We start from the raw sequence: 24468 nt of genomic DNA on the forward strand, positions 1-24468 counted from the left end.
ATTTTTAAGGAAACCACAAATCTTTAAGAAACAATACCTAGTTGGGCTCGCCTGCTTGACGTCACACAGCATGCTACCTAGTTTATTGGCATTGACATATTGTGACAATTTATTTGATGAGTAAATAGTGTAATTACAAATTGTGTGTAGAAAGCCACACGGTGGGGCGGAGCGCGGCGGTCGCATGCCGCGGGCGCAGTGAGTCGGTGTGCGGCGCAGCGCGTGCCCGGTGCTAGCCGCGAGCCGCGACGCGACGTCTCGCCGCTCGCCGCTCGCCGCCCGCCGCCCGGCCGCACCGCCCGGCCACCCGCACCTCGGACCCCGCGGCCTCTTCAGCACCAGCGCCCGCCGTCGCCTCCGCCTAGAGCGCATCGCTTCATGCCCCTTGTATAAAGCGGTTGTGCCGCGCGCACTCGCACGCAGTCACGACCCGACCACGCTCACCCGTGCACTCAGTTGACACGCGTCTTGCACTACCCTACACACCCCACTTCACCACCGGGCATCAAACCAAGTACCTCACGCGGACACTATTCAGTGAAAATGGCAGAGTGCGACTGGGGATACACTTGTGAAAACGGTGAGTTCATCGGAGCGTGTTCTGCTGTAGTGAATGACAGAGACCGGTTTGTTTATATAGTGGCACGTGACAACACATCATGTAAATAAAGCGTTATAAAAAGTTATTCAACTTTTGAAAAACCGGTTTATTGTCCTACTACTACAACAGCAACAGGTTTTAGAAAATTTGTTTAGTTTCATCTTAGACTGTTAATGTAGGTAGTTTAAGGGCAAGTGGTGTTTCGAAATTAATCGCAATTTACATAAAAATTTTGTTTATTGTATAAAATTCTGTTAATCAAATGAGATGAGATGTGCATAATTTCTAATGTAATTAGCGGCGGTCGCATTTGCAGACGCTTAACAACGAGAGGGATAGAAACTACGGATAAAACTTACTTTTCTCTGTGTGAATGACGTATTTTATTGCAACAGATAAGAAAATAGTTCATAATATGTATACCTACATAATATGAATCTTACTTAGTAAGGAATATTACTCGGATATTGCATATTCTTCTATATGATAGTAAAAAACTATAGCCCTCATTAACTGTGATATTCTTTAAGGCTGGCACTCGATAAAAAAAATTAATGAGAACGGTTCAAATGCACGATCAACGAATTTACATTTAAAATAATATCTACCTAAAATTAATTACATGTACACACTCATCAAGAGTCATGTAAGTTGTAACGACCCAAATGTTATCTCAACAAAAAATGTCTACGATGATAAATATTTTGTCTGTCGGTGAACATAATATCTAAATACGATTTTTTTTGTAAGTCCCAAGAATAGTGCCAACTAGTAGCAAATCGCGTGCGGCGATCGTTGGCCTACTTTAATTCGTTCAGTAAGCCGGTTTACAAATGAAACTTCACCCACTAAAGAGTTTTTTTACCATCCGCCTACCGACTTTGTACACAACCACAGAAAGTTACAATGTATACCGACGTCGTTTTTAAATATAAGCACATATAAAAACTTCGATATTAATTACCAAAAAACCTACAAAAACAAATATTTTTAAAGTTTATTGTAAGTATTGCGATTATGCGACGTGAAACCTATTTTTACTTTCCCGCCTTTGCCAACTTTCACAATCGCAATTCTAACATCATACTCTACGCGAAACAAATCTTGAGATAGTGACCAAAAAGTAGATGCTTGTTACAATAGATATAAATATGTATGTACGTAAGTAATTACGTAAATGCTATATTTTAAACGATAAATCTTATCAATTAAGGAGCTCATCATCATAAGCCTATATTTGTTTATTTGTAAACATAAGCCAACGAATTATTATAATCAAAGAACATTTGTGAACATTGCACTCACTTTCTTAAAAAAATAAGTCCCTTGTCCAATATATTCATAAAACTTGTTGCAAAGTAATCAAACTGATAGGCGCTTTCTTTGAATTACCTGAATTTCCAGTAATATTTGAGATAACACAATGTTAGTTTGCATTATCTCCAAGCTCCTTTAAAGAATATTCTACAGACATTAAACTAAGGACACTTTATATGCAAAAAAAATTGTTTTTGTTGTATGAAAAAATTATCAACGGATGTCATTTCGCCGCTGCCAGTGAAAAGCAAACACCTTTAAAATGTATTGAAAAACCTTGAAGTTACGCGATGACAATAAATGAAATTTAAGCAACTACCGACTTGCTTATTTACTTAACAATACAACGGCGCCGCGAGATTGACTGACAGTTGAAAGCAACAATAGTAAAAAGAATTGTAATTAGTAGGAATGGTTGAAGACTATTAGCCGATATTGTCCATCAGCTATTATCGTAGTGTAGATAACGTGTTATGAATGCGGGCTTCATTCTAAGGAAACATTTTAGTACCTTTCTATCTATTTCTAAAAGCAAGCTGTAATTAATACGATATACATAACTGCGAAAAGTCAAACTTCAGTTGACCAGGCACGCTAAAGACAATTTTCTCCATATGTCGCCGGAGCAGGGAATCAAACCCAGAACCTCACGATTCTCTGGCAAAGTACCTTACTTAACTGCCACAAGACCAATAATGTGATTATTAAAATAGCGATATGTTTACGTATTTATCATAATCTAAGTGCATAACACTTATATATAAGGCTAGTATACCAGGAAAAGCTCTCAAAGTATTATATTTTTTAACGTTACAAAATTTGTGTTCCGGTCCTCCGGACTTACCTAATGTGAATAAATACATCTTTTGATATATTATAATTATGTATATTATTAGTTTATGTAAATTAAATCTGTGCTACTGGCAATAAGATAATTTTTCAATGGGTATTTTTTACTTTATAAGTGTTTTTCTTTTAATAATTTATACCTATATAATATAATCATATTCTATTTACCTTAAAATATACTAAAAACATATTGCGTCACTCATTCATATAAATCATCGATCAGTTTGTTTACATGCCTGCAAGTTCTATGTAAAAACACTTAAGTAATTATAGCACATAATTTATACCTATTCTGAATAATCGTTTTTTAGCGCTCACTATGATAAAATTCTTGTTATAAGTAGGTATGTACACGATACACCCCACACAGCCATACACGACTTATAAGAATTGCAGTAAAATATTTGTTTTATGTTGCGAGTATTTAGAATTACCAGCATCTTTTCACCAAAGCAGAATACTTGGACCCATAAAGAATATTTAAGACATACGTAAATCTTCGAAAGAAATCTAAACCCACGACCACTAATTTCTCAACCGTTAATGAAGGGGAAAATGTATGAACAAAATTCATAACAGGCTAAGATTGTTTTCTTATAAAATACAAAGTTCTCTTTCCTTGTAAACGTTTGTGGTTTTATTGAATGTGAACGGTCTTAAGGATAAAGTCGATGTGTCTTAACAACAAAAAATACTAACTTTGTCCCTGAACTTCTCTTACATTATCTTGGGCCGTTAGTTAAGTTATTTAAGCACTAGATTGTTACTAAGTAAAAATACAATAGGATCCGGTTATGAAAAGAGACGAAATAATTGCTATGTATAGGTTTAGGTGTTTATGTTCTTTTGTCTTCTATTTCCTCAATAATATTATACCTAACGTGACCTATTTTTCGTCTCAAAACGGTACATCGGTTTATTTACGTTAAGTATAGGTTCTCAATGTAAAAAAAACAACACACGCTTTTTAAAAAATTTGTACTTCGGTGGTCGAGCGTTGCACGGAAGAAAATTCGGAAAATCTCGTCTTCCGGAACAACTACAAAGATATTTTTTTTTCTCATTACTCATCTCATGATTACACACATTTTATTCACTAGAGAAAAGATTCGTAGGCGTTGTAGTCAAGTAGCAGCCCGGTCGGCTCTTAAATTTTCGCACGGCTTCGAAAAACGAGACAATTTTGTATCCCCGAGATTTTTATATGGACACCGGGACAAATTACCGAAAAAAGGGACAGTCCCGTTTAAAACGGGACGTCTGGTCACGTTAATTATACCATATTAATATGCCGGCTTTTATGCTTATACTAAGCTATACAAAAACCACAATACGTTACGTTGTAAATAGTATGTATGCATATTCCGATAATCATCACATATTAGTTTTAGATAAAACATTTTCTAAGTTATATTCCCATAAACATTATTGTTTAGAATTGGATTTCAAACAAATCAACTATTGTTTGCCAATGCAGGGCCACTGACGACAAACAGTACTAACAAGATGTCGTATCTGGTAAATCTCTTGTTTCTCTGATAATTTAAGCTTGACGGTTACTAAAATATGAGTAAACTCGCTGTCCATAAACTCTACAGTCTTATTATGCGCTAACACGAAATCCATTGTTCTATTGATGTATTGTTTTTAGTTTGTTAAACACCGTATTATTACCCGACTTATAATAACTAAACATCGCAGATCTCCACGATAATTACAATTTCCTTCCTTTTTTAAAAATCTTAATTATCGTGTTGGATTCATAGACATATTTTTTATTAATTAATTCCTATTGAAATTCGATTCGATAAACCGACTTTTAAACCCACTACAAATCAAAAGAAATAATTTTGTATATGTACGTATACTCATTCTATATTTGCAATCGGTGCCTGATTTACATTAAACATTGTTATCGTATATGAATTGTTCGTGTATTTACTTAGTTTAGCTGGTAATATAAATTAGGGGTAATATAAAGTTAACGTTCATTATAAAGATAAATATTTTTTTGATTTGTAGAGGAATTTAAAGGTTTTTTTTTCGTACAAAATATTTTTTTAAATTTTTTGTTAATTACTAAGACCCAGATATATGATCGCGGTCATTCGCTGTTAGTTATTAAAAAGTTCCATCTATATATCTATCTCCGAAGATCGTGAACAAATCCAAATATATACTAAAACCTCTCCTGAAAATTTACAATTGGTAGTTGCTTTTTAAGGCCCTCTCCGAGCAAACGGCCTTGAGCATTCGTTCCATATATTTACGGCGCACGAGTTATGGACCTGAATATTCATAGATTTACAAATAATTTCTTAAAAAAAACAACTTACCAAAAAGTTCCATATTAAATTTCCTAAGTATCTAATAAAAATGATAAATTTACAAATTAAAATGATAATAATTTTAGTAGTATTTCCATTATGGAATTATTTATACAATATCCATATAAAAAAAAATGCATTAACCAAAGTAAAGGTAGAAAGTTTCTACTTATTGAAGAAATATGTTTAATTTCTTTTTTCCGTGGGGATTACAAATTTCGAATAGCTTCTAAATATTCTGTTACCGCGCCTTTTTCATGGGGGGCACCGCCTTAAGAAAATGGACAAAGAGTTCAACGCCTAATTTAAATGCGTGATGTCCTTATTTCATCGATATATAAATAAAATGTTGATTTGTTCAGAAAATATCAGTAAGGAAAAATTACACGGTTACTGTATGTTTTTTTTTGAGCCTGGCGTCCAAAAGCCCCTACTTACATATATTCGTACTTTAACCACACATTCCGAAGTTTGATGTCTTTTTTTTTATTTTTTGGCATACTTAATATACGGACGTCCATTTTTTGTGATAAAATTCAGTCACAAATTTTATCACAAAAAAATGTTGGGTTTATATCCAAGACCGTAATTGTTAAATGTAGTAAATATAGAAATATAATATGCATATTCTTATTGTATTTAATTACTAGCAGTCCATGATTTAATAGAGCAAAAAGACTAAAATACTTGGATACATTAGTGGTTAAGGTTCAGTCACTGTTCCATGAATGGCAACAGATCTTTTCAGATTAATAAATTCTTAAAATAAAACAAACAATGACTAACAAGTAACACTAATTTACATTCTTTTATGGCCAATTCTTCTAGATTAATTATAATAAAAATAACTTAATCATCAGTCTTTCGTAATTAACTGTTTTATCGTTAACAACTATTAGTGTCCTGTTAGACGCATGCCACACTTGATTGCCTATATAATTAAATGTTTTCTTTCGTCAATAGATAGAAAAGATATTGCATCATGTATGAGAAATAATGAAGGTATTACTGTAAATATCTAAATATTTATTTAGATATTTACAGTAATTAAATTTAGATCAATTTAGTATGCAGCCGGACCTATCCAATATGTGCTACATATTCCACTTACTATTGACGGGATCGATGCAATACATTTATACGCGTTATAGAAAGGATTTAATTATCCTAAAACAATTTGACTAAAACTATAATGTTTATATTCTATATTTCTGCGAAGAATTAACTCTAATTGTAAAGTATAAATCGCATCCAAATGGTTATGTAAACTTGTTTGTAGAAATTTCCTGAATCTTCTGTCATTTCGCTACAACATTTTATAACGTTAACATCTTAAGGAAAATGGTCTAAGTATTAAAAGAATGTTCTTTGTAGGAAAATTATAAATAAAATATCCCGAGTACAATGTGGAAATGCCACGTCTAGTATATAAGAATTTTTATAGCGTGCATCTAATGGCAAAATTATTATACCTAGATGTGTAGACTATTGGACAATGATGAGATGATATTTATGTGGAGGCGTTGTCCACCGGTCCGCACCCAATTAATGTAACCAATTTGTTACGTAGTACATGCCGCTTTTATTTCACCACATACAATATATGAGTATAACTCGCAATTTCTGTTCTTTATTATAACGGCTTGGGATACTTTAATAAGAAAAAGACAACATGTCGCACCATTATTTCCTGGTACTTAAATGTTTGTCAAAGAAGATCTCGTGGTGCATTTCTATTGTTATGTAAATAATACACTATTAATCACAATTTACCTGGTAAATTATATAAACACTTAGTTCCGCTAACCAACGACATACTTTTAATAAAGTGCTATTATATTTATTTTAACGCGACACGCCGAGAATTTCGAAACTAAATGCCTATTGAAAATATATCAAGGTAGTGTTTTTTATATAAAAACTAAAGAGATTGGTTTTTGTTTATAAACAATAAAGTAAGTTACAATTTTATTGCAAGAGCGGCGTGTGAGTGCACTTGAACGGTTCCGAACGCTGCGACCTCGATCATGTTGTGCTACTACGGAAATAAAGGTTAAATACTGATAAAAAAGATATTTACTGTAAACTATTAAAGTCAACGAGGAAATATTAATTTCAATCACGAACAGATTGGTTACTAATGAAAAATTGGCATATACATATGTATATGGCATTAAGTGCATCCAGTTTAGATAATTATAATATAAAACGTTTTATAATATAATTAAATTGATTTAAAATTAAAATTTAACACACCTATATTACACATATTCAAATATGGAAGATAATTGGATGTAGTTTATCCTCTATTTTGATTAGGTATGTATACTGAAACCATTAAATTATTATACGGGTTACCAAGTACGTGTAATCGTATATATCAGAGAAGCTCGTATGAAGACAATGCACTGCAGCGACATGAAGGTGACAATACGAGGGCGCTTATTTTAAACTGGATGTATAAATCTGTAGCGAGATAAGCGAGGCCGAGGTCGTCCTCAGCCGAGAGCCGGGGCGAGCAACTTAACTCCTGAGCTGCCGGACGATTCAATAAATCATTCCGTACCTATACATTATCTGTTTTCGTCATTACTGAAGAGTATGCTGCGTTTATATGTGTCAGAGAACACGTGCCAAACGATTTAGTTAAACGATATGAAAATTTAGGGTAATAAAATATTGTTTTTAATATACTTACACGTAATTGATAATAAGCTATTGTGTCTGACCCAAACTATATGACCCGCGATTATAATGTAATAAAAACTATTTAACAATCAAATGACAATATCTCTTAAACTTAATCTGAAAACAATGAATAAAAACCCTTTGTAAAGCGATAAGCTAAAACGCTCAAGATATTAAATACGATTGTCACCTTCATAAACGTACGGAGAATACTAAACTTGTATTTGGCGGTAGCAATCACGAAACGTATCCGGTAACCGAATCTAATTGGAAAAATTACCGGATTTCATAATACGCACTGTCATTGATGTATTGAAAAAACTTACAAAAAACAAAATCATTTTAGATAGGTAATGTTTAACAGAAATTTTAAATTTAATTTGTTTGTATACGTTCTAAATTCATACCTATATAGTAGAGTTTAAAACAATTCAATATCACGGTAAAAATAACCCTCGACCCGGCACGCATTAAATTTATTGCCCGGAATAAAAGTCCCTTGTACACTTTTCCAGGATAAATATAGCTTTTATGATATATCGTTTCTTGGTCAATCCTTGTGCCCAATATCATCAAAATGAATTAAGCAGTTTCACGTCTTAGGTTTTACGTGTTATCTCCAACATTTTTAATGAACATCATGAAGCACACATTCACTTTTATGCTTATGACATCCTTCACATGTATATTTGCCTTAACCACGAATATAAGTCATAAAAACAATAAAACACAGACCCAACTACACACGTATCTTGTGTTTACATTGATAAACATTTTCATATCTACCTAAATCTCTATAAAATAAAACTTTAACTACTTACACAGTTTTATTGATATTACTTAATAATGCCGGTTCAATGTACTTAACTATGCACCTACTTACATTTAGTTAGCATATACAATTAATAATCAAGGTAAAAGTACCAAATTATGATACGTTTAGGCATGTCGTATTTTGTAAATAGGTACTTACCTATTTATATTACTAGTATACTTATAGTATGATCCCTTGAAAGCAAGATCAATCCAATAACTAAGTTTTAAAAAGTTATTAGAATATTTTTAATATGTGCGCTGGTGAAGTTATTGACCTCTTATAATATTGTCGACTGTCCTAACCATACAAGCAGTCTAACAAGTACGTTGTAACAGTAGAGAAAGTTTGACACAGTCAGAGCTCTACTTTGTATGAAAAATGTGGTAACTTAACGGACTGCATTGTTGTTTATTACAAATGAACCCTGTTGTGGATATAAGGAGGCAGTTACTAATGTCTCTCAGGAAACTCCGTTTGGTATTGTGTGCTTTTGCAGGTAATTATAATTTAATCAATAATAATTAAGGATTTTTCTAAAGAAAGATCTTGGAGGATACCAAGTAATGAACTTATGCAATCAAAAAACAATACTCTCGGGATCATAATGTTCATATGTAACAAAATATTATCGCACTGGGGTAACACCTGTAATGTAAATGTCTATAACTGTAATATATAAATAAATAAATAAACGAAAAAGAAATTAATTTATTCATGAACCTATTGAGAGTTTTTCGAAATCTATACACGAGGTGAAGTTATAGTCATTATTATGATGTACGGTAGAATTACCTAATAAGAATATATTCTGTAATCCGGAACCGGTCCGACAAACAAGGCAAGCACCTATAACATCCTACAAACTAAAATAGTAATTCAACGAATGTACAAAACACTGACATTTGCAGACTCGTAATGACTTTGCGACATACGTAACGTAAGAACTAAGTATTTATTATGCAACATATTTCGCACCGGTTTCAATAATTACAAATGCAGACTAGACGAAAGCCATCTACTCAATAGAAAGATTGTAATTGTATTTTGCAATTATTATATTATACGTACCTACATGTTGAAGGTACTTGATTAACCTGTCTTGATAGAGTTACCTACTTGTTTAATTATCCCAAGGCAAAATATATTCAAATCTAAATTGTTTATTTACTATAAGAAGAACGCATGGTGCGGTGCGGCAAATCTTGACCACTCGAAGTCAGATCATGCTATTTAAGAAACAAAACGAGATATAATTATATAATAGAATTTACTTAAATCGAGGAATCTATGTCCAATTTCTTTCTGTGGTTGGCCACTTGACTGGATGATGGAACTTGGATGGGTGATGAAAATGGCCTTGACTGCCTTGGTGATGTAGTTGTAACACATACATGGTACGAGTAGAATTACCACGCTGAGGTCCTGGGTTCGAATCTCGGATCGAGCCAAAAATAATTGTGTAAATCTTAAACATTACCTAGTCACTTAGTCAAGAAGTCTGCGACGTGATACCCTCGTAAAAAGTACATAAGACGGCTTTATGTAGAAAGTACATAAAGCCGTTGGTTCTGCGCCTGATCTCTTTCCAGTCATGTTGGATTACCGTCTCATCGGACTATGAGAGTGAAGGAGCAGAGAGTGCACCTGTATATTGCGCACACACTTGTACACTATAATATCTTTTGCATACCTGGCTGATCTTCGCCGATATTGGCCGCCGTGGCCCAAATTTGTCTAGGAAAGATTATTGATTAGTCTATGGGGACTTGCAAAGTTTAAAATTAATTATTGAACAAAACCATAGTCACCTTTTAATTCGGCTATACAATTCTACGTGTATCAAACAAAAAATTTCATCTTTCCCATTAACAAATATTTTATCAAATATAATACACTCTGTAGAACATAATAGCCTCTTGTTTTCATTGGTACTAGTCAGGTATAAATTTTGATTTGTCGGCAAACATTCCCCGGAAGTCGCTAAGTAAGTAAATTTATCACTATAAAAATGTTATTTCAGTAAACCGTAGACAAATCCCAGCAGGTCGGCGACGTCTGATAAGATAATATTATACTCCCGATGTGTCAAAATGCCACTCTCACTATTCATCTTTTACACATTTGTCCATTAGATCATATTAAAAAGACATTTAACAAGGAAGTAAATTAACCCAAATACCTTTTAATACTGATATAATATGTTTACGTTCTTTTATTATTGCCTAAATTTGTACTACAATTAAGTTTTTTTAAAACACCTGAATATCGAGATAGACCTAAACTAGTTCATCACCTTACGGAGAATGCCACGTCCAAATACCAATAAGCCTAATAGCAACATCGCAAGAAAAGTATGGCCCTATACTCAGCTCGTCTTTCTGAAAAATTACATTATGTTGATTCGCAAAATAGCCAGCAACTACATTGGCCTTCTGTCATCCTTCAATAATGCTCGTACATTGCTCTTTGAATGCAGAAATATACAAAGCGGTGGTGCAATGGTAGAAAACACTAAGCTAGACGCAGCTTCATTGCTTCTTATTAACTAGAAATTGTATGATTGCCACAGGTCCTGCAACATGGGTAGAAAAGTTTCCGGAGGCGCGAGGTGCACGCCAGAGCCCCGTGGACATAGTGACGTCACGCGTCAACAGTGGTATTTGCCTGCCTCCTCTCAAGTGGAACTACTCCGTCAACCACCCACGTTCCGTCGTCAATCCAGGATACTGCTGGCGCGTGGATGAAAATGGATATGACTCAGGTAACTTATCAAGTTTGATGTTATACTTAAGTACAATAAATCAAGACTATAATATTGTAACTAAAGAACTATAAATACGGCGATGAAAAATTTAATGAAACATTAAAACACCATTAATTCACAAGTTCATACGTCTCTGTATCGTTAAAAGTAATTAAAGGGTAATGCTGAAATTTCACACTTCAGGTCGGTATAGGTACTCACAAATATTTGTAAAGAAGTGCGGATGCAACAAATACTTCTAACAAGTGAGACAATTTGCATTTCCATCGACCTAACGCAGTTCCCCCTCGATGATTCATACTCGTGTCGGTGTCGACAAGTTCCCACTATCACACTGTATAGGTAATTGCCTGAGGGGCCATAAGCGAATGCATATCCTGCACCATTAATTTTGTGTAGTCCGTCGCAACATCCACTACTTGCTACTTCAATTTATTTATGAGTCACTTTCACTATCATTAGCCTTACAAGTTACAATATCCATAAATTGCATAATGTGGCATTATGCAATTTATGGATATTAATTTAGTTTTTCCTCCTATATATCTGACTGATTGAGACTCGCAATACGTAGTATTAAAGATATTTAGTTGGCATATTTTTGACTATATTTGAAGATCTTTTATTATCTGATTACAATTTTCATTTTTGTCACGTAATTTCAAAACAACCAAAAGTAGTTTAACCTGCTTATCGCTTAATTTTAACGTTGATTTTTGTTATATCTCAGAACTTCGAGGCGGTCCATTGGGACAAGATGTCTACAAACTTCAGCAGTGGCATTGCCACTGGGGAGCTGTTAATGGCGAAGGATCTGAACACACCGTCGATGGACGGTCTTTCTCCGGCGAGCTGCACCTTGTCCACTGGAACACCACCAAATATCACAGTTTCACAGAAGCCGCTGGACAACCAGATGGACTAGCCGTTTTGGGAGTACTTTTGATGGTAAATATAGTCATTTTTTTGCGATTCAGACGTCGACTCCGGCTTACCCCTTGCTCCCCAGATATTGGGGAATTAACATAATAATTACGAGTACCTACATGAAATTTACGCTTTTCTCACTGGTTAAAAATTTAAGAAAAATTGGTTCAAAATTGGAAGTTGCCTACGCTTTTAGATAAAGAAAGTAATAAGTAGATAATATGTAATAATATTTACCTAGGTATACCCATATTTTTTTAACCGTACTTTTACCTGCTATATGCTATATATTTCTATAGGGGCTATATTTACAACTTGCATGAGATTATTTTTAGATAATATGATTCTAATATTTATTTATAAATGATCTATGACGAAATATTTATAAATCATAACTATATTACAGTAGTTAGTTAGAAATGCTTTTAATCAAATACTTTACTATTATTATACTTATTGTAATAAAATACATAAATATATAAACCTACATTGTAAACTTATTCTTAGAATAAAAAATTTACAACACGAACTGTTGATACTGTGTAAGTTGATAAAGGGTTTAGTTGACTGAAGCCATACTTCAGCTGCATGGCACAATCCTTTTACGTCGCACAACAAATATAACTGTAGTCCTTCACATCAATGCAGTCGTAAAGTAGAAACTTGTTTGATTCCCTGAGCTTCGTGTTACATTTTAGTTCTACTCAGATGATTTGTAATTTTTTGTAGATTCACATTAAAAGCGTTCCTCCAATTTCTTATGATTTGTGGGTATTTGGATCGTAACCCATTGCTTCACACCAATCCATTCAATATATTTAAAGGCCAATATTACTAAGCTAAAAGTCTTTAAATTATTCCATCTTATTACAACTAAGTACGTATTTGGATAAAAAAATAAATATCCAGCTGTGTACTCATACGTACACACGCCGGAGTTCGGTCGTAATCTGAAGACAATAAGACACATTTGAATACTCCTTCAGAAATTATTATATGTTTTGTAAACACAAAATGCGCAAACAATTGATAAAACTATGAAAAGTATATTTTATCATGTCAACTGTTTCACATTATTTTTTTATTTTTCAGGTAGGTAAACAACATGATGAATTGGACAAAGTGGTGCGCTTGCTACCTTTCATACAACACAAGGGCGACAAAGTCACTATGTCGGAGCCACTGGACCCTGCCAAGCTCCTGCCGACCACCATCGGCTATTGGACTTACCCGGGGTCATTGACCACGCCACCCTGTACTGAATCTGTCACATGGCTTCTCTTCAAACAACCTGTTCAAGTTTCTGCTGAACAGGTGAGTCAAATATTTTTGCATGTATTTTTTCATACATGTTTTTAAAACAGCAGTGCATATAAATACCTATACTGCGAGTGACGCCTGCTTCGACATCAGGTTAAAACTTTATTCTAAACAACATATTGAGGATACTTTTTTCAAAGTTCCACAGTCTGGTACTGATTGATATCGAATATTCACTCAGTGCCACCAAAAGCGTATCTATATCAAGCTATCTTTGCTTAAGCTATATTTAAGTATGATTGGGGAACTATTTAAAAACAGTAATTACAAAGAATGACATCTCCAAACAGTTTTTATAATACCTTATTTTTTGCGGCTAAAGACAATTGAAGTGACCGTACAATTGATTGATTTCAGTTGGCATTGATGCGAAAACTCAAATGTGGCGAAGCGTCACGCGGTGTGGAGGCCATGGAGCTGCTGCACAACTACCGGCCGACGCTGCCGCTCGGCAACCGCGAACTGCGCGACTTTGGAGGCAACTAACGCCACCACCACGAACCACTTGAAAATCAACGCAGTGTATACATTTTTATGAAATTATATACCAAGAGACATGATCTCTACACTATGAAAGTATCTGTGCCACTACTCGCCTCACGTAGCGGAGAGTACGTACTTACAATTTTACAAGTATTTGTGATGCAAGGGAAATAATGTTTCCTACTTTGACAAACCTGCTATAAAGTTTGATAAAAACACACATAAGTGCCTAAATATACAAAATTCAAATAGATATATTCGTAAAGTAGAACACAATTCTGATACTTTTGGTAGGTTATTGAATTTTTAGTGCCTAACGACTGGAACAACGAATTTTAATGTAATCAATTACTGTATAATTGCTTCAGTCTAAAATTATAGATTATTTTTAACTCCAAAATAAAAGACTTCATGGTTCCATACTGTATCTGATCATGATTAATGTAGAGCTGATTGTATCGGATCTTCTTGTCCATACTATGGCAACCACGTTACCAATATATAAATCGGTCCATGGATTATACACCCCGATACAGCGGTGATATTATGTAATTATCAAAGTTAAAAGATTATTAAAAATAGATGCTTTCTCTCTACGTAGGTATATTTTAAAATATAACCATAGCTGCTTCATTATTCACCCAAATGTAATGCTGTTTTCACGGAAAATTTTAGTTTTTATATTTGCACTTCAAATCCAATCTTCAGCTTCATTATTTGATTACACAATTAAATTCGGGTTCAGTGCTTAGAGCAGGCTCTCCTGCCTCTACAGTATACCCGGAAAGTGTGGCTGACTACTTGTGCTTCATACATATTTGTACTCAACTCGAGAAGAACTCATCATAGTGGTATGGTGTACATCTAATAAACACAAGTAGAATAATTTTAACGGCAGCTATGAGTGATGACCCACATCGGTTGATATTATGATTGAACTGCATCGTCCTTACCACCAGCTACAGTGCAGTCACCCGTGTTTGGATAAAAACTCATATAAAAAACGATTTTAAACATCTTTCCACAATGTTATCATACAAGTTTTTTATGTATTTTTAATCGATAAAAAACTAATTGACAGCTTAATGTGTCCGATTGATCTCTAGCAATTTGTAAGTATGGTTACTAATATTAGATTATTAATTATTGTAACCAGTTCTTTTTATGGAAGTTTTAATAAATGAAAAGTATAATTATCTTGAAACACTATTGTGGAGGTAAACGTCATTAACTGCGTCAATGAAATACATGACTTCATACTAAGTACCTATTATTATTCATGTTTGATATAGATGAGTAATATTCGTTGTAAAGTTAGATATGTAAAGCAATGTTCTGAACATTGTCGAAATGTTATTCGATGCTTCCTACGTAAGTGTGTAATTATACAATATTATAGATGTAAACACGTGCCTCGAATGTAAACGCTGCAGTTATGTTAACTGTAACGTCTTAAGATATTTATATTACTGTAAGAATCCTCATATTGTGAAGCTATCTTTATGTAATGTTAGTGTCACGCCTATACCTGTTAATATTAAATAAAAATACTTTTACCCATAATAGCAGTTTTAATTTTCTTCATTTCTTACATAGAAATTTTATTCCATGGATACAGATTACAATTATTTTAAGAACCAAGCAAAACTTTTAAAATTTTCACGAAAATAAACAGTGTATGCATATAGTGCTGTTAATATTATAATGAAACCACGCAACTGGCTAAAATCGACTACTAATGCACAATATATGTATGTACGTAAGAACTATGAAACAGCTTTTGGACGGGACATTCATTTGTTATTATGAAAATACCAAATAATAGTCCTAAAATAAACAAAAATATTTACATATTTTTCATGGCCAATGTGTTACTTATATAGGCATTTTTATTAACATTTTTCTTTGTTAAGTATAAAACATTATGGTATTCCGTAATCGGTAATATAAAAATATATATTTGGATACAAATTATAATTACATAATAATACTTATATCTATGACTTTCTTACGTGCGTCAGGTATGAAAATTGTTCTGTACAAATTTCTATCAAAACCATTTAGAATTAGTTAGATTGACCTACATCATTTCAAAATATATTCAACCGTGTTCCACACAATAACACAAGTGCAGAACAGGCCCCGTAATGAAGTCCACGTAGAATATTATGATCACTTACTAAAATTTTGCCTTTTTTTGGCAAATGGTTTTTGAGAGTAGGTGGGACCAAAGGAAAAAAAAATCTCTGATACCTCCTCTCAATTTCCTGCTCATAGTTCCCGAAGAATTTATTGTAAATAAACATTTGCTCAAAATTAAAAATTCGATTATCGCGATTTTTTTTTAAGTTATTAAAAATGAGAATAATTATGATATATGCCACACTGATAGGTCTGCTCCTCTTATGTGAATACATTACCTATATAGTACTCCACATGGGCTAGGAGAGACGGCGAATCACCTTAAGAATTAAATTAAACGGTATATTGTGATATTTGATTTTAAATTTAATATTATAACTATATAATTTTACTATAATAATCTCTACAATGCAACCAAACTGTAGAAGAACATCCCTTTTCAGTGATATGAAAATTTTGAGAAATGATGTGTAGTAAGTAATGACTATGTGAAAAGCGATATTCTACTACTTATAATGAGCTAGGTAAGGTATAAAATGCAAACATGGATCTAAATTAACATCTAAAATTATCATTCTACTATCAGGAAAACTCATTTGTATTGGGTCCATATTTACTGATATTATTCTAAATTTTGGTCACGTTCATGTAACTTATTATTGAAATTTAATTACTGATGACTTACTAGGCATCATGTTATTATGTTCCAAACTCTAAAATATAACTGCAATGTGCCGATTTATTCAACCGAGAGTCGATATTTTTTTAATTACGCCGATAAGACACTTTAATAACAAATTTGCGATAGGTAAATACCTTTAGTATTGGCAATTACATTTTACTTGAAATATACCCTTCGGATGATAAACGACTTCAATATGTTTCGCAAAAATATCGAAATACCACTTTATATGTATGTATGTATAATGTCAACATACTATTCCTTCTACCCGCATCCACCAATGCATTCTGCATTTAGCATTCTAAGGCTCAATAATTACTATGTTTAAAAAAATAACCAAGTCCTAATCGAATTTAAAATTACAAAACCGGTGAAATCTTAGTTTTATTTCGCAAATCAGGCGATCGAATTTGTAACTCTTTGGATTCGAGACATACTTGAGATAATTGAAACTGTAATTTGACCCCAATAAGGGGAATATACTTTCTTTTTATAATATCAGAGGATAAAATAATTTCGGCTCTACCAATTCTTCCAAGTACCAGTCAATTTACCACTACATAGTATAAAACAAAGTCGCTTTCTCTGTCCCTATGTGTGCTTAAATCTTTAAAACTACGCAACGGATTTTGATGCGGTTTTTTTTAATAGATAGAGTGATTCAAGAGGAAGGTTTATATGTATAATAATAACATCCATTAAATAGTCAGCATTGCACCCGTGCGAAGCCGGGGCGGGTCGCTAGTATATTATATAAAATGGCGGATCTCTGTCATTTCATATACCATGTTTTTTTTTATAAATTCCCATGGAACACTTATGAAAATAAACATTAATGCAAAAATAATTTGACTAATATTGAGCTTAATTATAATCATAACTGTTTATTGCATTAAGTTCAATGAAATTTCGTTTGTTCCTAACTTCGCAAATAATATATTTAACAAGTACCTACTGTGTCTTATTCATTTTGGTTTGTTGCAATAAACCTAAACTATCTACTTCGATGCTACATATTACTTGCTATATAATATCACATTTTCTCAATGTCAGAGAGACGTTCGCAGATAAGTTCTATTTATATATAAGGAAATGTACGAGTTCAATCGTTGGCAAGGGCTTACTATTTTACTAGGTGGGATATTTACCAGCCAGGCATAGAATCAAAACGTTATTAGATCTTCAGTCGACTTACTCGTATTTTGCCGTGAATCGCCGTCAACGTCGAATTCGGCATTTTTCGGCGATAACTTTCTTCTGGGTGGTACAGGAGTGTCGTCTAATATGCCCGTCGTCCCTAGATGTTTCCCTTGCTCGGTTAATGTTTTGACATCGTGGTTGATTTCAGCCCGCCTGGTGCTCGGTGATAACTTAGTCCGTACGGGAGGACTGGGAGCCGTTCGGGAATACATCGGCCGGTTGTCAAATATTGACGTATTCAGAACGTTTGTACTTCCCGGAAGGAGCGCTGACGTTTTACTTCTTTCTATATAGAACACTTGTGATGAACTCTGTTTCTCTTCGTTGTGCGTCTGATGGGATTCCGTATAAAATGTAGTCTTTTTCTTAAATTCCGTTTGAAAATGCTTATGCGCCTGCACATCCGATTTACTCCTTTCGAGTGTGAACGCGCCATTAGTGTGGAGGTGGCAACTAAACGAGCTAGTGTTCACTGTGCAGGCGGGGGTCGTTGAGTAAGGCACTGCTGGCGCCCATAAACAAGCACCTTCGTTTCGCGGCACCAATAGAAGAGGATCCTTGTAAAAGTAATTATATTATAAACTTTGATATGGGGCATTCCACGTGAAGCGGGCACGAAAAAAAACTCGATGTCTCAGATTTTCGTAATATTTGATTATGTTATACCTGTATATGTCTTCGATCCAGATACAAAATATTATTAAAGTATAAAGCCTGGTTAGCGAGTTAAAGGACTTTGAAGTTTTGACTGGCCGGCTGGTATACGCCACCTCGAATCCAATTATCAAGTTTTTAAATGTTACAATAAAATAAATAAAGCAATGAAATAAATACTTCATTTAATGAGCTTTTTATTGTATTTTTGGAAATTGAAAAATGATTTTTTCTTTGAAAAAAATGTGTTTGAAAGTTTCAAACTTAAATTTCACAAAGTTGGCATATTTATATATTTTTTATTTTTTTTCTAAAAATAGCTACTATTGTATAGATAATCCCTACGAAGTTTCATAATGGGCTGAGAAGTAGTTTAGGAGCTAGACCGATTACAGTGCCGAAGCGCGGCGGCCGCCAGAAAGAGCGAAGTAGTAAAAACTTTCAATTAAACTAAATACTTTCGATCAGAGTATTTTATCATGTTTTGCATCGCTCTAATGATTCAATTACATCTGATTATAATATAAAAAAATATATTTATATTACTGACGGTGCACAACAACATTTTAAAAGATTTAATTGTATTAACTTGTTATATTTCAAACAGGATTGTGATAAAGATGCAGAATTTCATTTTCGTGCCACTTCACATGGCAGAAGGGCAATTTGACGGTCTCGGTGGTAACCTAAAACGCCTGGAGACACAAGCTAGTTTACATAACGAATCAAACAAAGCCATCACGATACCCGACCGCTTATACATATAGGCTAGAACATCAATGCCACAAACTCATATTTATTATTACTACTACTATTTATTATTATTATTCATATATATTTTAATGTTTCAAACTTGTATTTCACAAAGTTGGCATATTTATATAATAACTTTTTCTACTAAAATAGCCAATATTGTATATAGATTATCCTTGCCAAGTTTCAAATGTTGTTGTGCACCGTCAGTAATATAAATATGTTTTTTAATATTATAATCATATGTAATTGAATCGTTAGAGCGATGCAAAACATGATAAAATACTCTGATCGAAAGTATTTAGTTTAATTGAAAGTTTTTACTACTTCGCTCTTTCTGGCGACCGCCGCGCTTCGGCACTGTAATCGGTCTAGCTCCTAAACTACTTCTCAGCCCATAATGAAACTTCGCAGGGATTATCTATATAATAGTAGCTATTTTTAGAAAAAAAATAAAAAATATATAAGTATGCCAACTTTGTGAAATTCAAGTTTGAAACTTTCAAACACATTTTTTTTCAAAGAAAAAAAAACATTTTTCAATTTCCAAAAATACTATAAAAAAGCTCATTAAATGAAGTACTTATTTCATTTCTTTATTTATTTTATTGTGACATTTAAAAACTTGATAATTGGATTCGAAGTGTCGTATACCAGCCAGCCAGTCAAAACTTCAAAGTCCTTTTACTCGCTAACCAGGCTTTATACTTTAATAATATTTTGTATCTGGATCGAGGACATATACAGGTATAACATAATCAAATATTACGAAAATCTGAGACATCGAGTTTTTTTTCGTGCCCGCTTCACGTGGAATGCCCCATATGCTAAAAGAACATTAAATAATCGTAAAATGATTAAACAGATAATATAGAAGATACCTTGCCAGTAATGGAATATATCTTCGACTGGAGTGTATGCAGGCGACTGCGTAAATATTCATATGAACACTCTCGTAACTTCATCACCCACTGAACGACATTGTCTTCAGCGCGAGCTGCAAATATATGTCGTTTTTCAGGTTCATCTCTGCAAATAAATATTGCTGGGTTTAATTTTACACAACTGCTAAGATATAAAACAATGGGCGACCGTATCGCTAAAAACGGCTGCTGGCAACCTTGGCAAGTGGTCGCAACCGATAAGTATTCAGTGAAGGTATATTAATTAAGATGAACTAGTTTTCATTATATTAGCGGCTTTATCAGCGTAAAGTTCTCTTCGCTGAACAAAAATCCCATTATACATAAAAAGATACCGTATATTAGGTACTTAATTTATTGTTATTTAAGGGTAAGGTCTAACACTGCTTTCAACAGCAGTAGAGGAGCGGTCAACGACAGTTCCATCGAGTTTCGGGTAAAAGTGAATGACTTTAATGTGCTAGAGTGAGAACAGTATAACTCAACGGACGCGCAGGTCACCCGCCTGATAATAAGCGAGGGTTTGTCTTAACATGTCTGTGTGATTAATAAGTCTGTACAAGGGTAATGCATTTAATATTTTACCTTCCACAAAACAATTGAACTAATTTAGTAACTGGAATCTTAACTAGACACGAAATCATTTTCACGCTATCTTAATGCTTCAGCATTAAGTAACCATTACCGCCGAGAAATCTTTAATGGCAATATGACGCGATGAGCACTACTAAAGTGAAAGTTTATAATGTTCCGGTACTTTCACAACTTATTAATATACAAGATTTTATTTTACTAAGTAGGAACTTTGTTAACAAAACAATCAAATAAAATCTGAATACCAAATTAATAGGCTAAACTACTATTTAGTCTAGTGGCAACATATATGGCTTGGGGCACAATTTTTTGTGGGTTTTTCAGAAGAGATTGATGTCAGGCTGTACAGCAAGTGTTGTAACTACTCTCGCTAGCCCCCCGAGGCAATTTTTGTGCGCTTGGACTCCACACCAAATGCACGCCCACGCATGGGTGCACATTTGCCGCGACCCTAGGCACACAGTTCAGTGTGTATACCTCACGGTTGCTAAATACACATTGAGGCCTATAAAGGTTCACGAACATTTCCCTTCTCTCTCCCCTTCAACTACCCTAAGAGGTTTCCTTTTCCTTCCTCTTCTCTGTCTTCCTTCTATCCCCTCCCTTCTTCCTCCCAGGCCCTGTGACCGGATACCTGTTGGTCGCCAGCGTACCGGCCGCTGGCACCGTCAGTGGTAACGGTAGGGCCCACCAAATCATCCTAGGGACTGTCGTGGTTGCTAAGCTGGGGGATCGCTTGTACACCGTTCGCAGGGTAATCCGGTGACAACCACGGCAGATCTCAAAAAAAAAACTCTCGCTATGTTGTTATGGTATAAGGCCAAGTAGAAAGAGTATATTTTAAAGGACAGGCTACAGGCCAGTAATGACTATAATGTTATAAGCAGTCCATTTAATCATAAGTGTGGATATTAGCATACCCTTTTTACATCAACCGGTTTCAATCATGTTGAATTATGCAGAACATTAAATAAGGTATGGCTGACAATGAGCCCTATAGATACAGAATATAATGTCACCATAGAACCTAAAGCTGCAGTTATAAACAATGATCATGATAATTTTTTTATTGTTTAAGTTGGCATACAAAATATACTCTACTCAACTATAGCTTATAAGTTGGGTGACCTCGACATAACCGAACAGTCGCCCTTAAGGCTGAGCGGTTACGCAGAAATCAAAATTACTCATGAAATCATACATTTTCACATTCATTTAGTACCCCTAATTCTACTGCAATGCCATGCTAAGTAAGGTTGATGTTATCGCTACCTTCGTGGCAGCCCCCCAAATGTACAATTAAGAGCTTTATCCCCATGATTTAATACTTATGATTTTCATAATGATTTCATTTAATAACTGGTAACTTTAATTTTAATAGTGAACATAAAAAAAAATGTATCAGTTCAGAATATTATAAAATACATCTAAATTATCCTGTATGGATCACAGAATGGGTATCATGGTACTATATAGTGCAGATGATTGGAACTGAGATGTTGTAGATGGCTACTATGATAATTTGATATGATCTAGGTCATAACCCTACCTATCTTAACATATAATATTGTCACTGCCATAATGGAAAATGTCAGCACAAATTTTTAAATAAATATCCCAAGATCTAGTAACATAATCACACTCTTAATAAAATAATGACCCATTCCAAAATTGCCAATTTGTGGGAATTGTCAAACAACCAATTTCTGTTTGCGACCTTTTAGTTTTTTTCATGCTATGGGTTTCATTTTTTAACTATCTTTAATAAGCTCAATTATATAGCAACTTCAAAAAAAAGGTAGCAAACAATAATTAGTTTTCCAATGACTGCCACAAATTAACAATTTTGAAATAGGTCATTATTTTATTAAGAGTGTGATTATTGTGGGTACATGATGTGGGTCTCTAAACGCCACAATATCAAGGGCTGTTTTTATAAATCAATTTTAACTTTAATCAAGTAGAAATTTAATGTATTAAATTATTTAATAGATGAATCTTGAGTTGACATTTAAAAGCTTAATCTCAGCTGAGTCATTATTTCATAAACAAAACTTAAATATAAAAATCCATAATATGCTGTGATTTAAAATATCACATGAGATGTTGATATTTGTTTATGAAATAGCAACAACCTTGCTGACTTTAATTTGACAGTTATATTTTCCAAGATCTCTGCATCTTGGAACTGTGTAAAGAAAGTACCTTAGCCTTACCCTATAACAATAATAAAAAAACTTCGAAAAATACCAGACTAATAGGAATTTAAAAAAACATTTGATTTTTGCAATATTGAAATAACCAAATAATGAAACAACTAGCAACTTAAAAATAACTTCAAATGTACAATGGATGGGAACAGATGTAGATTACAATGTTATTTACCTGTTTTGACTAATTACTGCACAAAATAAATTCAATACAACTTACATAAATGATATGGAAAACGAAAATGGTATATTCAGCCCATGCTCCATCTGTATTGATGAATTTTCCATAACAAACATGCCAGCAGGATTTTTTGTATCAAATTTTCCCATTTCACTTATTTTAAAATAAAATAAATAATTTTTTATCAAACGAAACCATCTCTCCTTGAAAACTGTGGACAAGACAATATAGTTAACTTTTTAGAAGTGTCAGCTAAATTATAGAGAAAATGAATATCAAAAGAACATGAATATCAACAGAACTAAAATGCAATGATATATAAATGTTATAGGCGTCAAGTATATTATTTTATAAACTATTATAACAATGACTCACAACTACACGAAGTTGTATATGCAAAATATCATTTTTTTACTTAATAAAACGAAACAAATAATAGCGCTTTGCATACCTGTTTGATTGCGGTAACTACCATTTGATATTTTTTTATAATTTAGTCTTCCTTCGATTATACAGGGCTGATCACTCAGCTGGGCAAGTTCACGAATATTGCATTTCATTTGTACTATTTCAATTCAACACATTACATGCAATTCATGAAGATAATGATATTGGCATTTATTTATATCTAAATTGTATGTAACGAAGGAACGGAGCCTATAATTATTTACGCCTCAAAATAATTTATACATTTGTACTTTTTTTAGAACTACAAATGACAGATGACAATTAACATTCAATGTTTCAACTCTGAGGTTTCAACATTCAACATTTGACAACATACGTAAGACTAGGCAGTATGGTTGAAAGACTATAGCCTGTCCTCTGAATGGATAAAAAAAAAGTAACAATTGACAGTTGGACACCTCAGATGGACACTAGTAGCATTGCCAGCCTTTTTATGCTATTCCCTCAGGCTATTCCACAATAAATGATGGTACAAATCTGTATAAGCCACAACCTACATAACAGGAACAACTTTATAACAGGCCTACTTTATGACATATACCTGAAAGCGAATAAAATTCGAAAGGGA

General features: G+C 33.6%; 2 protein-coding genes across 2 annotated transcripts; one reads left to right on the forward strand and one right to left on the reverse strand.

Moving 5' to 3' along the window:
• The first annotated feature begins 320 nt into the window (after nucleotides 1-320).
• On the forward strand, nucleotides 321-15653 carry LOC115444959 (carbonic anhydrase 1). Its single transcript, XM_030170973.2, has 5 exons — nucleotides 321-580; nucleotides 11169-11360; nucleotides 12094-12311; nucleotides 13383-13604; nucleotides 13968-15653. Exons 1-5 carry the CDS (start codon nucleotides 544-546, stop codon nucleotides 14094-14096), a joined length of 798 nt encoding a protein of 265 aa, XP_030026833.1. The 5' UTR covers nucleotides 321-543; the 3' UTR covers nucleotides 14097-15653.
• LOC115444958 lies at nucleotides 15650-24171 on the reverse strand. The gene is made up of 4 exons (XM_030170972.2): nucleotides 23884-24171; nucleotides 23472-23643; nucleotides 20406-20553; nucleotides 15650-18674 (listed from the first exon to the last, which is right to left on the reverse strand). The coding sequence occupies exons 1-4, from the start codon at nucleotides 23990-23992 to the stop codon at nucleotides 18081-18083; spliced, it is 1023 nt and encodes a 340-aa protein (XP_030026832.2). The 5' UTR covers nucleotides 23993-24171; the 3' UTR covers nucleotides 15650-18080.
• Between the last annotated feature and the right edge of the window lie 297 nt (nucleotides 24172-24468).

This window comes from Manduca sexta, chromosome 25 (genome assembly GCF_014839805.1).
Source record: "Manduca sexta isolate Smith_Timp_Sample1 chromosome 25, JHU_Msex_v1.0, whole genome shotgun sequence".
NCBI classification, from domain to species: domain Eukaryota; kingdom Metazoa; phylum Arthropoda; class Insecta; order Lepidoptera; family Sphingidae; genus Manduca; species Manduca sexta.

Coding starts and splice junctions, on each gene's coding strand:
- LOC115444959 (XM_030170973.2), top strand. CDS start 544: ATGGCAGAGTGCGACTGGGGATACACTTGTGAAAACG. Junction 581..11,168: donor GGGATACACTTGTGAAAACG/GTGAGTTCATCG, acceptor TGATTGCCACAG/GTCCTGCAACATGGGTAGAA. Junction 13,605..13,967: donor TTCAAGTTTCTGCTGAACAG/GTGAGTCAAATA, acceptor GATTGATTTCAG/TTGGCATTGATGCGAAAACT.
- LOC115444958 (XM_030170972.2), bottom strand. CDS start 23,992: ATGAAATGCAATATTCGTGAACTTGCCCAGCTGAGTGATCAGCCCTGT. Junction 20,554..23,471: donor TCGTTTTCCATATCATTTAT/GTAAGTTGTATT, acceptor ATTTATTTGCAG/AGATGAACCTGAAAAACGAC. Junction 18,675..20,405: donor TATATTCCATTACTGGCAAG/GTATCTTCTATA, acceptor TACTTTTACAAG/GATCCTCTTCTATTGGTGCC.